At 43.0% G+C, this 18,067-nt stretch overlaps 1 protein-coding gene across 7 annotated transcripts in view; it reads right to left on the bottom strand.

Moving 5' to 3' along the window:
• The window catches only part of FAT1 (FAT atypical cadherin 1), a 123,489-nt gene that overhangs the window by 32,247 nt on the left and 73,175 nt on the right, over positions 1–18,067 (bottom strand). For 5 of the 7 annotated variants that reach the window (XM_054566134.1, XM_054566138.1, XM_054566136.1 and 2 more), the window contains exons 4-10: positions 15,355–15,416; positions 11,856–12,185; positions 11,299–11,509; positions 10,089–10,157; positions 8,996–9,135; positions 4,449–4,724; positions 4,122–4,332 (exon numbers count right to left, since the gene is read on the bottom strand). In XM_054566134.1, the coding sequence (XP_054422109.1) occupies positions 4,122–4,332; positions 4,449–4,724; positions 8,996–9,135; positions 10,089–10,157; positions 11,299–11,509; positions 11,856–12,185; positions 15,355–15,416 (1,299 nt within the window). The remainder of the gene's footprint in view (positions 1–4,121; positions 4,333–4,448; positions 4,725–8,995; positions 9,136–10,088; positions 10,158–11,298; positions 11,510–11,855; positions 12,186–15,354; positions 15,417–18,067) is intronic. The other 2 variants (XM_054566137.1, XM_054566139.1) reach the window with 1 other exon arrangement.

The following is an 18,067-nucleotide window of genomic DNA, read 5'->3' as shown; positions in this document are numbered from 1 at the left end:
CAGAATCACTGCAACAATGTCTGGAGACATCTTTGGTTGTCACTAGTGGAGAGAGTGGGTAGGGATCAGAGATGCTGCTAAACTTCCTGCAATACACAGGATGGCCCCACAGTAACAATGTTTGGTTCAAACAGTCAGCAGTGTTGAGTCTGAGAAACTCTCTGCTAGCAAAGACTGTTTCACTGGCTTTTCATTGGACCTCCCTCCTCCTCCTACATTATATACATGTACTGAGCTGCAAGCTCAACTCTACAATGTTCTGTTGTTTTGTGTCATCAACTGAAATCTTTCTGACGAAAACTAGCAGCTTACAGCATTTTAGCAGTTACCTCTCTTTTTGGAGATCGAGGCAAGGTGAGGAGGGTGCGCTCCATCCACGAACCCTTCATCCCTTTTCTGTTTTACGAACCGGAGTCTAGGTCCATTACCCTAGTCAAAGGACTGAACTTATTTTTCCAGATGAACTATCACACTTACCCAAAACGAGACTGAATCGCCACCTTACAGCTTTCTCTAATTGTTTTCCTCCTGCTATGCGAGCGCGTGGGGCACCTCGTAGAACAGCATTACTTGGTGTGATTTGCAAACTGGGTGATTAACCAAGCACTTCCTTCTCCACATCATTACTCAGAAACACTTCCTCTATAGCTTTCATTTCCTTCCTTTAATACAGTTTCCAAAAATCCATGATCGTTTTTTTTCTGTAGCCAGACCCAAGGCTGATTTCGATTAAGCCTGCCTGGCTCCATATCCAGACCCCATGGCCACACCTCTGTCTGTACCAGGACAGAGGCCTGGGCTTCCTCCAGGCTCCACGGCTCCAAGCTGGACCCTGGCCTGTGAACAGGCTCATGCTGCCTCTGCCAGGCCTGGCAGACACTGTCTCCAGTCTGTCTGTATCTATGGGAGTCAGGGACCCCAGATTCTCTCCCTCTGTGTCTTAGTCAGTCATCAAGGTCCTTTCTCATCCTACCTGTGCATCACCCCAAACTCTGAAACTCAGTGACTGGCTGCTTGGACCACAGAGGAGACTGTGGAGTGCCTCTGGACAGTGGCCTCCATCCCCATCCCTTGGACTTCCTGTCTGTCCTCAGAAAGCAGCTGACCTACCATATATTATACTCAATCAGCTAAGTGCACGTCTCTCTTATCTTGGATAGTGAAATCTTAATGCTTCAAATACACAAGGCATCACATCCTTTATTACTTGGAGTAGGCTGACTTTGATAAAGACAGCTCTGATTCTGGCATTGAAACAACAAGCTAAATCAGAAGACTGTTCTGATTCTACAGTCTGCACTGTAACAACAACATATATAAATGTGTGTGTGTGTGCATATGTGTGTGTGTGTGTGTGTGTGTGTGTGTGTATGACATTGTGGCAGAAATCACCAGGTTTGCAGATGGGAGCGCAACGTGATCAATCTTTCTGCAGAAAAACACTGAGGGCTGCTGAGTGGCTTGAATGTGCTCGACTGATCTGGTAACAGGCACACTTGCCAAATACTGAAATATACGACTGGCACTGGTGAGCGAGTTCCCAGGGCGGCGGCAGAAGTCTGTACTTGGCTGGGGAAACCAGTGATTGCTAAACAGCCTGAAACTGTTCTCTCTATTGGAACAAGGTGACTATCTGGACAAACTCGCACGCCTGTGCTCCTCAGCTATGACCGTAACACACGTGCACACTCCACAGGGCGTGTCAAGGTGCTGTGCACCAGAATCCGTGTCTTCCTGCAGTGGACCTGCCGTGGGTGCTGACTGCCTGCCATACGGTAGCCTCTACAAACTTCAAGTGCAATAATATTTAACCTAAGTTTCGGGGGAGAAAACCAATACTGGTCAATAAGCCTATTTACTGAGTGTTTCCATTTCCAGGCGTTACAACCAAGAGAACACCTTGCAGCCTGTGGCTCTGCTATGTCTCTAAGCACACAATTCAATTGTTACTGAAAATATCCTTTAATTAATTCCTTCCCCCGTCAAGACTCCTAATCAGACCAACCTTTTGCTCAATAAATTGCTGCTGATTAAACATGCAGTGTTATGGCCTGAATTTATAATCAGTCTTTTGAACTTTGTTAAATGTAATCTGACAGCAATGAGAAGCAGGTGATTATGAAGAGACTGCAGGCGAAAGACTGAACGACCACTTTATAGGCCCGCTATTCAAACGATTCACACGCACGCAACTCCACAGCCTGTAAAGGGAGTCACTTCCTGTCAAGTAATTGTTTAGCACAATTTGTATATCACCAAATCTAAGAAAATAACTTTCTTAAAACTTCAAATTCTCTATGAGAATAGGTCCTTGATATTATCTATTCTGAGCAGAGATACAGTTCCATTCTTGGAATAGCAAATTATTAATTCTGTCAGTCATTACAAGCATTTAAAGAATGTACATGCCTTCAGTCAGGCACCAACAATCACATTTTAACCACCCAGTTGGTTGAGAATTATGTGAAAGCTAAGGGAAAGTTTCACATTTTCTCCTACACAAACCCAGTTTGTCTATGAGAAAATTATTTTACTGAAGTGCTCAGGCATGCACAATGGAATGCACTGATTTTTAATGGCTAAACTTCTGAACCAGTGGAAAAATCTTCCTCTTCAGGCAAGGCACTACCTACACTAAAATACATTTTATTACTCCTGCAACCATGGGCAGTATATGAACTCATTTAGGCCGTTTTCAGTGAAATAAATTAATCTTCGATTAAGAAATAAAAAGTTTAAGCACATAAACTATATCAACTAAGTTTTTTTTTAAAAAATTACTCTCCATTTGCTTGGCTTTTGATTATACGATCTCTAATGTACACCTCCTAATTCTAATGCCTAAGATAGATACAGTTTCTAAATATGCAAAGGTATGAACTTAGAAAAACCAAGTCAAGTTCAGTGGATGATCTCAATACTCTAAAATCATTATAAAGACAGAACAATGAAAGAGACTTTGTATTAACAATGACACTGGAAAATGAAAGCTGTCTTCTCGATTTTAATCACTTATGTTATTTGGCATGAGTAGAGGAGGTCCCAAAGCAAGGCCATTTCTAACTGAACAAATCACAGGCTCTACAGCAGACTTGAGTCCTGTTTCAAGCAAGGGCAGATTTCATTTGCAAGAGCATACATGTGGGGATCAATGGAAACCTCGCCCCCATACCTTGCACGTATCAAGTTCAAGTATCAATGTGCCTAGCATGGCCCCTGGCCCATGAAATTAGCTCAATGAGGCCATGGGATGAATGAAAGAATGACCGAATAGCAGCATCAACAAAGGACAGAGAACAAAAACATTCTGCTTTGCCCCAAGTGCTCATGGTGGTCCCCGTCTTGTAACTCCCAGCGAGGCTCTCGTCTCCTGCCTGTCAGCCCTGCAAGGACAGCCCGCCCTTCCAGCTGGCCTCCCGGCCCCTGCCGCCTCTTGCCCAGCTCCAGCTTTTCAGCATTTCTTTGAGTCCAGAGCCCAGCCCTGGGGCCTGTGGCGACAACTCACAAATGAAACGCAACTGTTCAAGCTGCGTGGGGGCGAGAGCAGCAGCAACGCTGACCTGGGCAGGGGCGCAGGGGCGTGACATCCTCTCTGAGACTGGACGCCCTCAGAATTGGATGCGTCAGCACTCACGAAGCGTCCTGCTCTGCCCAGGAGAAAACTCTCTGACTAAACATACAGCATTATATTGCCTGGCCATCATTTTCCCAAGAGTGTTTCACAAGTTTGTTGCTTTTTGGTTTGTGTTTTGTTTTGTGTTTTTGCTTCATAGTTTAAGAAGGAAAATGACTGCGTGGTTAAAATAATTTTAAAAATACTGAATTAGTCAATTATAGTTTTCTGAAATGGCAGGACTCCTCAGCCTTGAATCATGCTAATACTGTGAGTCTCCAAGAACTTGAACAAACTTAGTTACGATTGTCCAGCCTAGCTTTCTAGGGAATTAAAAGTGAAACAAAAAAATTTTTTTTATCCTTCTCCTATCAAGGAAGATCAACGTAAGGAACTTTTACAGTGATATACAGAAATGTTCCAGCATCCAGAACTATATTTTAGAAAAGAGGAAACATACTTTTAAACAAGTACAAAGTTAGAAACCTCTGGAGTGCTCCAAAAATACCTGATTCGATGGAGTACACCACTTCAGCGTTCCTCCCCTTGTCCTTGTCCAGAGCTGTGACCTGCAGCACCACGGAGCCCACGGCAGCGGACTCATACACCCGCCCCTCGTAGGAGGAGCTCGTGAACCAGGGGGCATGGTCGTTGGTGTCACTGACGTTCACAACGATCCTTGCAAAGTTGCGCTTCACGGGGACATCTTGATCTCGTACCTGAAAGAATCAACGCATCATCGATCCTGTTGGAATTTTCCTTCTGATTCAAAAAGACTCTCAACTGCATGAAACCTTTAGGAACCCCACGGTGGCAGAAGGGGCGGCGGCCGTACCATGACTGTGAGCACATGCTGGTGAGTGGCCTCATGGTCGAGTGCTTCCGCGGTGTGCAGGGAGCCAGTGGCGGGGTCGAGGCGAAACTTCTTGAGACTCAGTGGATCGATACTACTATGCAGAGTGTAGATGAGTTTGTTTTTTTCATCCTCATCCATAGCACTGATTTGCAAAATTTCCGTTTCTGGAGCTGTGTCTTCAGGAATAACCACCTCATATTTTGACGTAGAAAATTGAGGACGATGGTCATTTGTGTCTATTACTTTGATGAATACCTATAATGACAAAATGATTCACATAATAAAATTCCTAATTATGATATTTTAATAAATAATCAGGGAAAAAATCAGATATACATTTTGGGGGGGGAATGATTTTTTAGCAAAATGAAATACAAACACGGGAAAAGCAACAAAAATCTAAAATCTTTAAATTTTTCATTGATATACTTACCTCTATAAATAAGTACAATAATAAAGACCTTTCGAAATTCCTGAGACTAACTTTGGAGAGAAAATGTAATACCTTTCATGCATTTCTTTATGAAATGTAGAGGATATATTTCTAGATTACTCACATAACAATAACAGTTTACCGGGATTTATGGAAGACTAATTTTCTGTATCAGAGTTGAAGCTGCAATTATCAAGCTATTGAGGTGAGGATGCTACTAGATGGTGGCAGTATTTAAATGTCTTGTCTAATCTTTGAGACTCCAAATTCCTAGCAGATTTTTTTACATTTATAAAAAAAAATTAGAAATGGGCTTTAAAATTCTTATTTTTTGTGATTATAAAACCTACACCCAAAGAGTAAACACACTGATTTCCTAAAAGCAGTTTAAGTACAATGAAAAGATAAACTCCCTTCAATATGTCAACATAGAATAAAAACCTTAGAGGAAAAAAAGCAGATGTTAAAAAAACTCAGTCCCAAGTAGTATCTTTTTACTTGCCAGTAAGAGGGTTAACCGTCAGATTGCAAAGATGTATGTGGATAAGGCACAGTGGGAATCGCTACTGGTTATAGAAGATGGTTTACTGGCACAAACAAGAAATCGTGGCTTCGCAGGCGCATGAACAGAGCAAAGGGGTTTGCTAGTCCCAGCGGCCCCAGAGGCTGGAGTCCCAGGAGTGCACGGATGATGTGGGGACCATGCCGCCGCAGGCACAGGACGAGGGGCTCTGTGGGAGGGTGGCGGCAGCGTTCTCCCGGAACCCCGAAACAGGGGTGTCCAGCCTTCCGGCGTCTCTGGGCCACACTGGAAGAAGAGGAGTCGTCTTGGGCCACACACATTAGATACACAAACACTAACGAAAACTGATGAACAAAAGGAAGGTTTTAAGTAAATTTATGATACTGTGTTGGGCCGTGTGCGTGGCCATCCTGGCAGCGGGGCCGTGGGTCGGACACCCCTGTGAAAGATCAGTGCCGGATTGTAACGTCCAACTTTGTAGGAATACTAACATCACCGAAGCACAGAAAGGCTGTATGAGAAGGTTACATCAATATTTAAAGCTACGGATGCCTCACTCTTAAAATTCAATGCTGATCCAGAAGGGATGGCTCTAGAGATAATTTCTATAGATGAAAGCATTATATATTTATTTCCACTATCAATTGAAAAATTATTTTTCTCATGGAATGTTGGGCAGACGTAGTTTAATCCTGCTCCAAGATCCATTATTCACCAGTAGACAGGTAGAGCTGAAGTAGAAACAACTGTTTTTGATAAGGCAATTCAATGGAAACCTCTAGTGGGCACTTGCACGGTCAGAGCGTAGAGGAAACGTGGCAGCCCCTGCCCTCAGGGAGCTTTCCCTCTCATGGGCAACGTGATGTACGTACAGAGTCTAATGAGGTTTCACTCCTGATCAGGCAAGTCTTCAGGAAAGTCTGTGCGAGTCAGAGATGGCCCGGGACGGTCAGCACGCACTCGGGAGGAAGCAAGGCATTGCCTGTGGGGGTTTCGGGTTGGCAGGTGAATGCACGCTGGGGCGGGAGGGACAGCTCAGTCACACAGGACAGCGGGAGGGGGGAGGGGCCCCCCTTGCCCTTCGAGACTGGAGAGAAGGACCTGGACCTGGGACAATACAGCGAAGATGCAGGGAGGAGGTGGGCTCGAACATGCAGGGCATGGCTGCCAGGCAGAGGCTGGAGGGTTTCATGTCCTGTGCATCTGAACTTCTGATGAGAGGACATTCCCCTTGACCCTTTCTTCCAGGTGGGCAGGCCACTCTGGTGGCAGGCAGTACAAGATGAATTGCAGGGACACAGAATGGAAACAGGGAGGTGACTTTAGTGTCAGTGGGAGACCGGAGTCCACACCGGTGCTCATGCGCAACAGGGACGCTCTGTGAGCGCTGGCTGGTGGCGGGGTCTGGGGGCTTGGAGGGCGAGCCCTCCGTGCCACCTCACTTAACTGCGTAAGCATCCAGGTGAGAAGAGAGAGGCACAGAGGGTCACAGCCCCTGCCCAGAACAGGACAGGAGGGAGAAAGAGCTCAGGTTCAAACCACACGGCCCACTCCAGAGTATGAGATGCTGGTGCTTGAGAGAAAATGAAAGGAAACAGGGAAGCAACGCTGTTTCAAAGAAAGGGATAACATGTTAACTGGGTTTGAGGTACCAGATAAAGCAAAGCGACTCGCGCTAATACCGGTCAGCATCCTATGCAGAAAACACCAGGGTGGGAAAGCCAGGGGGCTGTCGCTGCAGAGCGCTGGGGGTGACTTCCCCAGCCGTCCCCGCCCCCCTGCGGAGGACAAGCCTTGTCACAATGCACCAGGCTCTCCACACCGCCCATCTGACACCTGCTGTTGCTGACCTTGGGGCAGCAAGGCCTGCTCTGTTGGTCCCTCAGTTGTACCTACAGCCTGGAGTCCACCTGGCTGCGTTCCAGCACCTGTCAACCTGTTCCGGCCTCCGCGTCCCTCTGCAGGTGCTACCTGCTGCTCTGCCCCTAACCCGACTCCTGTTCCCTGGTCTCAGCCGCGGACTGGAAATCCAAACCCAGGCACAGGCTGTGCCCTTTGTCCCGCCCCTTCACAGGTCAGCCAGGCTCCGTACCCATCCTCCGATACGCTGACCACCTCTCCCTGCCAGCAGTTCGTGGGGACTGGACCAGGACCCTCTCAAAATCTGTTATAGAAGCAGAAATGAAGCACTGAATTTAAGATATCCTGTATTCCAGAGAAAGGAAGACTAGACTACATTTCCTGGATTTTATAGAAATTCTAGTCAATCTACACCGTATTTTATAGTAAGCTGCTAAACTGAACGAAGTAAAACTACAATTATTGGGAAAGGGGGCACTGTTAACTATTCATTTGTGTAATTAAGGGATAAGTGCTACAGGGAGACAGACCAGCTTTGGTAATAAGAATGCTTTCTACTGCTTATTAAGTTCCTTTTGCTGCATTTCTGGTGAGTTCATTATTTGAGCTAGTCTACACACAGTTATAGTCTTTAAATTTTTCAGAATTATCCTATTAAATTTATTATAATTCTTGATGTTTTATTATTCTCATTTTCACGCTCTACAGTCTAATTTCTACAATGAGAACAGTTACCAACAAATCTGAAATTTTAATGAAGATACTGGAATTTTTGCATGACAAATTCAGAGCAACACCAAAGCGTGGTACATACATCAATGTTAAATACATTAAAGATCAAAAGCATTAGGAAAGAGGAATAAACCTTTTCACAATTGGCTGTAGATTATCTACTTATTTTTAATTGAAAAGACAACATAAACTATAATTTTTATTCTTTAATGCAATTAAATGATTTAGCAGATGATCTGGCTCCCGTAAGATTTAAAACAGTTTAACTAAAGCTTGAAAGCTGGGACTTTAGAAGCATTTTATCCTCTAACATTTAACTTCTTCCTTTTGCTTTTTGGCTATAACAGGTGGTCCACATGCCTTTAGCTTCCAGCCTCCTAATGGAAGCTCCAGGAGAGGAGGGTTTTGTTTCCTACTATTCAGCTTCTAGAAAGATACCTGGCACATACACATTCAACAAATTCTCAAAAGAGCCCACTCTGAGAAATCAAAGAGAATGCATAGGAAAGAACAGAATTTTAATTTGATTTAGAGGGTTTTTACATTTGTATTTGAAATCCCATTATCTGGCCATTTCTTAATCATCAGGGACAAGTACAGATGTTGGAATTATTAGAACCTCATTGGTTAGTTTACACAGCCTGAGTTACGGTAGCCAAGGCTTTAACCAGCTTCAATCAAAGTGACTCGGACAATTAAGTCATCCTCAACAGGGATACACTTTATATTAACACAGTTGAGAAGGAGTAAAAAATGAAAAGATCTTGAGGACAGCAATGAGTTTTTTTTCCTTGTGTGTGTGTTCTTTCAACATTTCTAAAGCTGGTTAATCACATGCAAAGCCTAAATCAGGACTTGCAGTTACTTCCCTTTGCCTAAATAGAAAGCCCTGGACCTGTTCGCATTGCCTGGGGACCCTGACATCTCGATGGTGTCATGGTCCTCCTCTGACAGACACGTCACCCGGAATTCACTTACCTGAGTGTGTATCGTGTTGGTTCCATCTGTGGCCTCGACTGTGAGGTTATAGTTTGATCTTTGTTCTGCATCAAGTGGTTTGGCAACAATGATGGTTCCGGTGCCCTTGTCCACATCAAAGTGACTGTCATAGTTGCCACCTGGTTTAAATTAGGGCAAATTAAAAAGTGAAAACAGGTAACAGGATGAAAACCAGTCCATTATTTTGTGGCTTTCTAATTCTTAAGGGCAGTAAAAATATTTTCTGATATATTAATCAATACTGATCAAGGTGACTCTAAGGAGCTTTCATTTTGAAAGACAAGGAAAGAAGGGCAATGAGAAAGACATCGCTTCCAGTAACACAAAGTTGAGACCTAATTGTCAAGGAGGCAACCAAGTGAAAGGAAGCAAGAAAGCAACTCTGAAAAGAGAAAAGCATTATTGACGTTGCCAACGAATTACTGTCGATTTGCTTTTTTAGGGGTCTAAGTATCTCACTTACATATGAGGAGCTATCGAAGAGATCGTTTTGTAACCAAGGTTGGCCATTTAAAAGTTTAATTATTTTTTTTATTTGTGAGATTTAGGGCCTACTGCCCTAGTAAAATAACTATGAAAAACAAATGTTAGCTCAGAAGAAAATAGTGGTAGTTAACAAGAGTTAGTCATGACTTTTATAAACTATTTGAAATTTTTTCCATTGTTGTCACACAAAGCCAAAAGCAGCAAAAGTTTCTGTGTTATTTATATTATACAAATGCATTGCCAATTATATTCTAGATAAAACTCTTTTCAAACCCCACTGAACTTGAGATACATCAATGAAATGGAATGAAAATGTCTTAATGTGATAATGAAGTTCTATTACTAAATCTCACCAAAAAGTAAAACAACACACACACACCCCCCACCGCCCACCCCAAAGTCTTCAGTTAAAACTAAAGATCTAGGGATGGATGAGAAGTCAGTTTGCAATTAAAATGGGTGACCATGTGCACACTATGAAAAGCAAACACAATGGAAGGTAGTCACTGGAAATAAAGTTCTAAAAATGGACGCTTTTATTTCAGATCTCATAATCTGAGGCAAATTATGTGATCTCAGCAGATACCTTCTGCTGTACAGTTCAGGTCACAAGTCATCTGAAAGATGTGAAACACTTCTCTAGCAAGTGTGTCTCCTGGCCCAGCCAAAATGAGGCAAGCAAGCATGGAAGAAAGCACAGAACAAGGAAGAGCCATCAGACCAGGTCCAAAGGCACCGGGACCAAGCAGCGAAGTCAGACGCTGCACGCGGCAGCCTGCTCCTCTGGGAACGCGACAGGAATTAACAGACAGAACACACACTATTTTGACCGCAGTTAACTATGAAAATGGTCTCATTGTTTTTCCTTTAAAACTAACCTGTAATGGATTCACAGGTGGTGATGACATCCACGATGTCATACATTCACCAAAATGATGAAAAGAGCCTGTCTAGTGTGAAAGTTCAAGAGGAAACGCCGGTACCGTCTGCGCCCTGTAGTCCCTCAGCCTGTGTCCTACCGGCTCAACTCACTGAAATAACACTTGGGGGGCAGGGGCTCCGGGGCAGACGTGGGCAAAGGGATATGAAGTTCCAACTAGAGACGAGTCGCCATACCTGCTTTTGATCCTTATAATTAAAATAGTGTGAAGAAACAATAAAAAAGAAAACTAAGGTGTCAAAGTCTAACGTGAACTTCTTTTACGTATGTTGGAACAGGGTATTACATTCTAAGTCTAAGCTAAATTAGATGACCAAAAACCTGGTGTAGGCATATCATTTTTATCACAGGGTAACAATCCAGTGAACCCTGCTTTCTACTGAAAATGAAGTAAATAAAACTTAAAAAGTCATGGTTGGCACTATCGGTTTTAAGTTATAAAATTTAAAATTTTAAGCTTATTCTCTTTAAAATACTGATGTGTGACAATCACAGGTATTTTAAACATTTAAATCACATTCACTGAGAACAGTAATGTGCCAAATGCTACACAGAAAAAAGGAAAAATTAAAAAGCTGTACTACTGAACCGAAGTGTTTAGATTTCTAACTCCTTGATGTACTTTTAAAAATCTTATTTTTATATTGAGGTGGTACATAGAGAGCACCTACTTTAAACAGGTTTATGTATGTTGGATATTGCGATAGATTTTTCAATCAAAATACTGCAAATTGAAACTGATTGGTCTTACGCCCCATTTGAAATTTTGAGACGTGAACAAAAATCAGGAAAGCACAAACAGGGTCTCCTCGGTGTAACCCAAACAAGGACAGTGACAACTGTGAGGAACACTTACCAGTGATGTCAAACCAAAGAGGTGTGCCGGGCGGCTCCACTGTTATCACTCCGATCATGTGGGCCACTGGGTCGCTTTCCATGACAGTAAAGGTGAAGAACGATTCTTCAAAGGAGATTGGCTCCGGGGATGGTTTGGGCTTGGAGATCCATTCAATATGGAGTCGAGTCGTTGACCACTTTTGGGGGCGACCGTTATCGACTGCCTTAATCTATACAACAGGGGCAGGGGGCATAAAAACAGCCAATTAGCAGGACTGACATCCCATACCTGAAGCCTGGACTGGTCTGGCCTTAAACTGAGCCCATTTGAAACATCCAACACCTGTATTTGCACATTCCACATGTCTGACAAAAAGAGCAACCTCTCTGTGCCACACTCAACCAGGAGTCACTGGAGTGACAGCTGAGAAGAGAAGAACCAACCCCTATTTCCCAGTGTCAGCTCGCAAGCACTGAGGCCATTTACTGAATAAATTTATGAGCGAGAGAAAGAGACACACAAGCAGATTCATCATCAACATATATAACAAGTTCAAAGGCTTGGTCTTAACTCACGGAGAGAATGTCATATTCCCCAGCTCCCGAGAACTTCTTGGACGAGACCAGCCCCGTCTTGGGCTCAATGAAGAACCGGCCATGCTCGTTGCCCTCCTCGATGCTGTAGGAGAGCTCGGCGTTGGGGCCTCCGTCTCTGTCCGTGGCTATGACCCGGTAGATGGGCTCGCGCCTGGCGTTCCGCTCCCGTTCCGGCCTTTCCCGCTCTGGGAGTCTGATTTTGTAGAACTTTTGTAGGAACTGCGGTTTGTTGTCATTTTCATCAAGGATTTTCACAATTACTCTTGCCACGGTTGATCTGGGAGGACTCCCATTGTCTGTCACGGTAACCTGTGTTTCAAAGGTAACAAGATCCACAAATGTTTTTAAAATGCACTATAGAAAGTGAATGTCTTCTTTCTGGTGGTGGTCAGCGTCTGCAGAAACACCTGTGGCTGACACAGCTCTGCGACACGGATCCTCTCCTCTCACTGTGACCACAGTGCCATAAGCGGGGCAAGATCCCCTCTCTCCTTTTCGGACAGAAACTCAGGGAGGGGCAAGGGCGAAGGAGGGACTGGCTGTGAGCACTGGCCCGCTTTACCAGGACGCCTCCTCCCAGCCTCGCACTACTGTCCCGTACTGTGAACATCAATGAAACGTCAAGCTACCAAAACCTTACTATTTTTAAGCCAAGCTAGCGAGATACATGACGGTTTTGTTTCAAAATTGTTCTCTTAAAAATACATACACTCCACACACTTAAAGTCTCCACAGAGTATGTTAAAAAACTATCATTCTTAAGCTTCATCAGTAAAATAAGCTAAATCATAAATTTAAAATATAAGGTAAGCAACATGGTTCATGGGGTTCAGTATTCAGTGCCGGCCTGCAAACTTGAAGGTCACAGGCTCGATTCCCGGACAGGGGACATGCCTGGGTTGCAAGTCAGGTCCCCAGTTTGGGGTGTAAGAGAGGCAAAAATGTTTCTCTCCCTCCCTTCCCATCTCTAAAAATAAATAAATACTATATATAGTTACATATATATAATGTAATGTGTATATATATAAATATATGTATATATTTTATTACATTACATATAAATAAACTGTGTGTGTGTGTATTAAGCAGCACGCCTTTAATACTCGTAATCATCCTTGTATTTTGTCTGGCTCTTGCACAGAAATCTTCCATGTTTAGTAGGGTGGACAGAAACATTTAAATTTAAGACTGATTTACGAAGTAAAATTTTCAGTAAAGGAAATATCAAGTAACTTTCACTCTAAATACATTTTTCATGCAATAGGTTTAGGAATAAAAATGAGGGATTCCTGAGGATGCACTGGGGCGTGCTTCTAGATACAGAAGAAACGATTTCACCCTTGACTCAAATGGCCATGCTTACTTCGCTGTGCAGATTAAAAACAATGACTTTGGTAATATAGTTACCTCCCCTCACCTACATCCTCCGAAAATAATTAATGAAACACTCAAAACTGAAGTAGACTGAAGATCCCCAAGGAACTATTTCCTTTTTGAAGCTTGGTCAGTGTGAATCCTGTCCTTTATAAAACTGTGAATGTACCCCAATGGTACCTGTCACGAATATTTCAGTAAAGTAGTTGCTTTGCTTCAAGTACACGATTTACCCTCCCAAACTCTCAAAACAAAATAAAAATTGCTATTGTAATTTTAATGCCTCAAAACATTTCCTTCTGATGCGTTTTCGTAAGTTAGTTGGGAAAAAAGAAACATTAAAAGAGAACTACAAGCACTATGCTTCACACTATTCATCGTCAAATTGTTCCTAAGCTTGGATTCAATAACCAATAGCCAGAAAGGCAGTTTTTAATATGTGATTGAAAAAAAAAACCTTCCTTCTTCAAGACTGTCCAATCGATGCCAGCACTGGCCTGCAATGTATGCACCGCACAGAAAGGTTACAGAAAAGTGCACACGGCATGAAAACACACTATTATGGAGTCTTATTCCCCATCGATGTCTTTAACAGTATCTTCAAAGTCTTAAGGTTCTGAGACCTGCTCCCACGCGGCCTTGACATTCACCGCAAAGAGGGGACTCTAGAGTGAGGCACGCGACTGACTGGGGGAGGGGCCCGTGTGGAGTCTGCTGCCCTGGACGACCTGCCATCTGGTTACTTTCTTCAGGAACCATATTCTCCCCTCTGTCAATCACACTAGCAACTGAATAAAAATAGAAAACTGCTCTTTCACAAAAAAAAAAAAAAAAAAGAAAGAAAGAAAAGAAAAAGGAAAAAAAGAATTCAAGAGAACTTTACAACCCATGACTAAACAGAGGTAACACACAAAGAAATTATTAATCGTCATTGTGGCTGTGAATGCATCTTCTCTAGACAGGATATTCGCACACACACTATATAAACACACACACATATATATGTAATATATATTACGTATACATGTATATATACATGTGTATAGATAGAAAAAGCTATACAATGAAATATTTTATGGAAAAGTGAGAAAATTTTGACTAAGCATGAAATGAAATGAAATTAAGCAAGCGGCATTATGAACAGCAGTAATATAAAAAGAGAGGACTTCAAAAAAATTGCAGTTTAGTACTTTTTCAATTATGCACACTGATGAGAATGAAAGACTTGTGCAGAAAGTCCTCGATTAAAATAAAAGCCCTTGGTCCTTTCCCGGTCTGGCTCCACTACTCAACACTGGCCTCTAATGTGTGACAGAGAAGCGTCAGGAGAGGCGACAGGTGTGTCCTGCCGGGTTTCCCTCTCCCAGGGCTGCCGGGTCTGCGGGCAGCGGCACGTTACCCGCCGCCGCCCTCCTCCGAATGGCCGCAGCCCGTGCCTGGGGCGTGTTTACTGCCTCCCTGGAACCCGGCGGGCAGCAGACGAGAAGCGGACGATAAGCGGCGTTTCTTCAGCCAAGGGCTAGAGACATTTTAAATACACCAGGGGAATGAGACGCCTTGTCAGAAGAGAACATCTTAGAAAGCACGTCAGACGTTCAGTGTACCTTTATGTCAGAAATTTTTTTTCAGAGCATACGCTTTATATAATTCAGTTTAAATTGCATAAACAATTGGCGAAAGCCAAAAAAAGTGGACTAGCTACAGTTTCAAAAGCTGAGTTAGATCTATTCACATAAATATATCTGAAAAGCAGAATACTGAGGAAAAAATGTAGAAGGTATAAAAAAATCACTCATGTAAATGAGAATAAAATTCAAATAACTGTTTTCAGTTTTGTTTACTCTGTGTGTGTGTGTGTGCGCATGTATGAAGTACAAAAATTAGAATGGAACTTATGACCGTGGTCTTGTATTCTGGGGACAGAAAGGCATAGAAAGGGGACATAAAAATGTATTCACAACATTTTATTTTCCCTTTTATTAATGAAAGGAAGATAATATAACAAAACATTAACAGCTACAAATACTAGTTAATGCCCACAAGATCACCCTTTCCCATGATATTTACAGCTATATTTTAAAAATTATTACAAAGAAATGCTTACTTCTAATATGTGCTCATCTTGCTGCTCTCGATCTAGTTTCCTTGACGTTGTTGTGATGAGGCCTGTAAGAGAGGACAACAGTTCGTTAATCCAGCAGCAAAATAAATGTCACCTCACAGAACCACACTCCTTCGTATGTAAAATCTGAGCAAGCCTCTCGTTTATTCTCAAGGGGAAAAAAAATGATTAATACAAGACCAGTTAATTGTTTTATTTTGTTTTAACACACTTTATACATTCTCATTTTAACAATTTTTAGACACAATAGATATATGGCAGAAGTATTAAGAAAGTGAAAAACTCAAATCAGTTACATTTTTTGGTTGAGTGGTTTCAATATGCATTTTGTCAGAAAAGATTTTTAGAACATGAGATGAAATTATCCAGGATTCCAACCTCTCCCATATCTCCTCTATTGCTGCAGAGATGATTAAGAACTGACAGAAGTAACTTCTGGAACTCTAGTGAAAGGACCATTGGAAAACATACTGTGGACTACGCTTCATTACCTTTGAAACATCCACTCTCAAAAATGAAGAACTGTTATAAAAAGAAATGTTATTTTCCAGGTAATGCTTCTCAAATAAAAATCATTTAATTTCCAATAGAAGAAGAAAATAAATGATCCTCAAAGTAACCTCTCCTTTATTTCTTTGACTTCCCTATCAAACTACAATCTCTAATTTCTGTCTCTCTCCAGGGCTCTGATAAAACTGTCTGCTGAACTGTCAAAGAATGTTGGGACCTAGAAGATCATTAAAATTGATCAAGTATACTCTTGTGCTTCAAAGATAATACAAGTCAACAAAATTCCCCCACCACTAAAATATCCTCTGCACTCAGCCTGTGTTGTTGCTCATGGAAAGGTGGCATGTTGAGTGGCTCTAGTGCCATCGGAGGATCAGGTACAGCTGGCCCCCTGTGGCAATTCAACTGCGAGGGCTCACCTTTCTAGCACCAGCTTAGTGCAGTTTCTCCAGCAGGGAAATACTTCAAATAATTCCTATGTAAGAATAGACTTTATCACTCTAATTGGTTTTCTCTATTATCCTAACTAATTTCACAGAAGTACCAATTCAAGGCTATTTAAAATGTTTCTCTAAATTTGTAAATGAAAGGTCTGTGTTTTCGTGTAATTGGAAGTATTTTCTTTTCTTAAATAGTCACTAAGAATCTAAATCAACATTACTTTCCCCACACTTCAATGAGGCAATGCTCTCTTTTTAATAGGACCAACAAAAGACTGTTATTTAAGTTAGAATCTGAGGTTTGTCCTATAGATTAAAACGGGTCCAGGGAAAATGCTTCACCACGCTTCACGGGGTGAAAATGTTGCTTTGGCACAAGCTCGATTTCCATGAGTTAAAAACCTTTTCAAGTTAATTTCGTTTTTTTCCCTATCCAAAGTTTACCCCCCATCCTTTGTGGTTTTAAGTAGGTCAAGAACGACAGAAAGTCACCATGATCGGTCCCATCTAACTGTCCTACTGTGCCCACCAAAAAGTTATTGACGGTAACTTCACAAGGGGCGACGGCCTGCCATGTTCTCAACAAAATAATACTCTGCTTCTGTAGAGGATAATCATTCACTGCACGAATGTCCATTAGCAATAAATTTCCACAGCAAATAACGTCAGCAAATAACATTCCTTGCTTCCCAGTTTCCTTAAGGCGCACCTGGTCAGATGCACCTACGCCCACGCGGCCAACTCAAAGGGCACAGGCAGCAGACCGGCCCGCCTCTCAGGTGTGGCGTCACCTGCATGCTCTCCAGGCTTCCACAGAACTCTCCTCCGAACTCAGATGGAAGCCTGACGCCATTCAAATGCCGTGAGTCATCCTTGTCCGTTGCTGCCGCCTTGGCCTCGCTATTCCCATCCACTCCTTCACCTCGCAGCTCCAACGGCCTTTCGGGGGCTCCCCCAGCAGGCCTGGCGTCGGGTGCCCCCGGCGGGGCTCTCCAAGCTCTTCCATTCCCTGTCTCACAACATCGCCCCGCAGCACTACCGTCTCCCACTGAAACGTCTTCTGTGTGCTGCAAAGCGCGTCAGAACAGAGACTGTCTTTCATGTGCATACCTTGGTAACACAGTTACCTCTCCGTTACCCTAATGAATACTGAAGTGGGTAAGCACATGAATTTCTTAAAACTAAAGAACAGAATTTAAAATTTGTTTTAGAGTAAGAGAGACAAATAAACTACACTGAACTTAGAAATAATGATACACACTTATAGCTTATCTATACCTGAGCTGAAAGAGAACCATTTAACACAGGCAAGATGTGTCAGGCATTGGGACAGGTAGACTAGGGGACGGTGGCGTCCAGCGGATGTTCAGAGGCACAGGTGTGATGTGCCAGGGAGTAGTGCGAGGCAGACAAAGGATTTGGGTTTGCCACAAGCAGGAGTGAGTATGCAGAACAAAGAGAATGGTAGGCCAACTGAAAAATAAAGAAAACAGGGGGCCAGTCTTGTGCAAATAAGGGGCATCGATATTTAGAAGGCCATGGAGAAGCCCATGAAGCCAAAGCTGGAACAGAACCATGTGCCCCAGACGCTGGGGGCAGCGAGTGTTAAAGGGGAAACCCCTCCTCCAAGCACTCAGAAAACTGGGCGCCGGGGAGGCAGGACGCAGACCAGCGAAGGCGTTTCTTTCATCAAGAGGGGACGGTGTAGCATGCTAACACGGAGCAGGTGCCGTGAGTGACAGCAA

Source organism: Pteronotus mesoamericanus, unplaced genomic scaffold (assembly GCF_021234165.1).
Source record: "Pteronotus mesoamericanus isolate MK-2021 breed Mesoamerican mustached bat unplaced genomic scaffold, CSHL_Meso_final contig_169, whole genome shotgun sequence".
Lineage (NCBI taxonomy): Eukaryota > Metazoa > Chordata > Mammalia > Chiroptera > Mormoopidae > Pteronotus > Pteronotus mesoamericanus.
The sequence above is the reverse complement of the archived record's forward strand: the minus strand, read 5'-3'. Positions and strand labels throughout refer to the sequence as shown.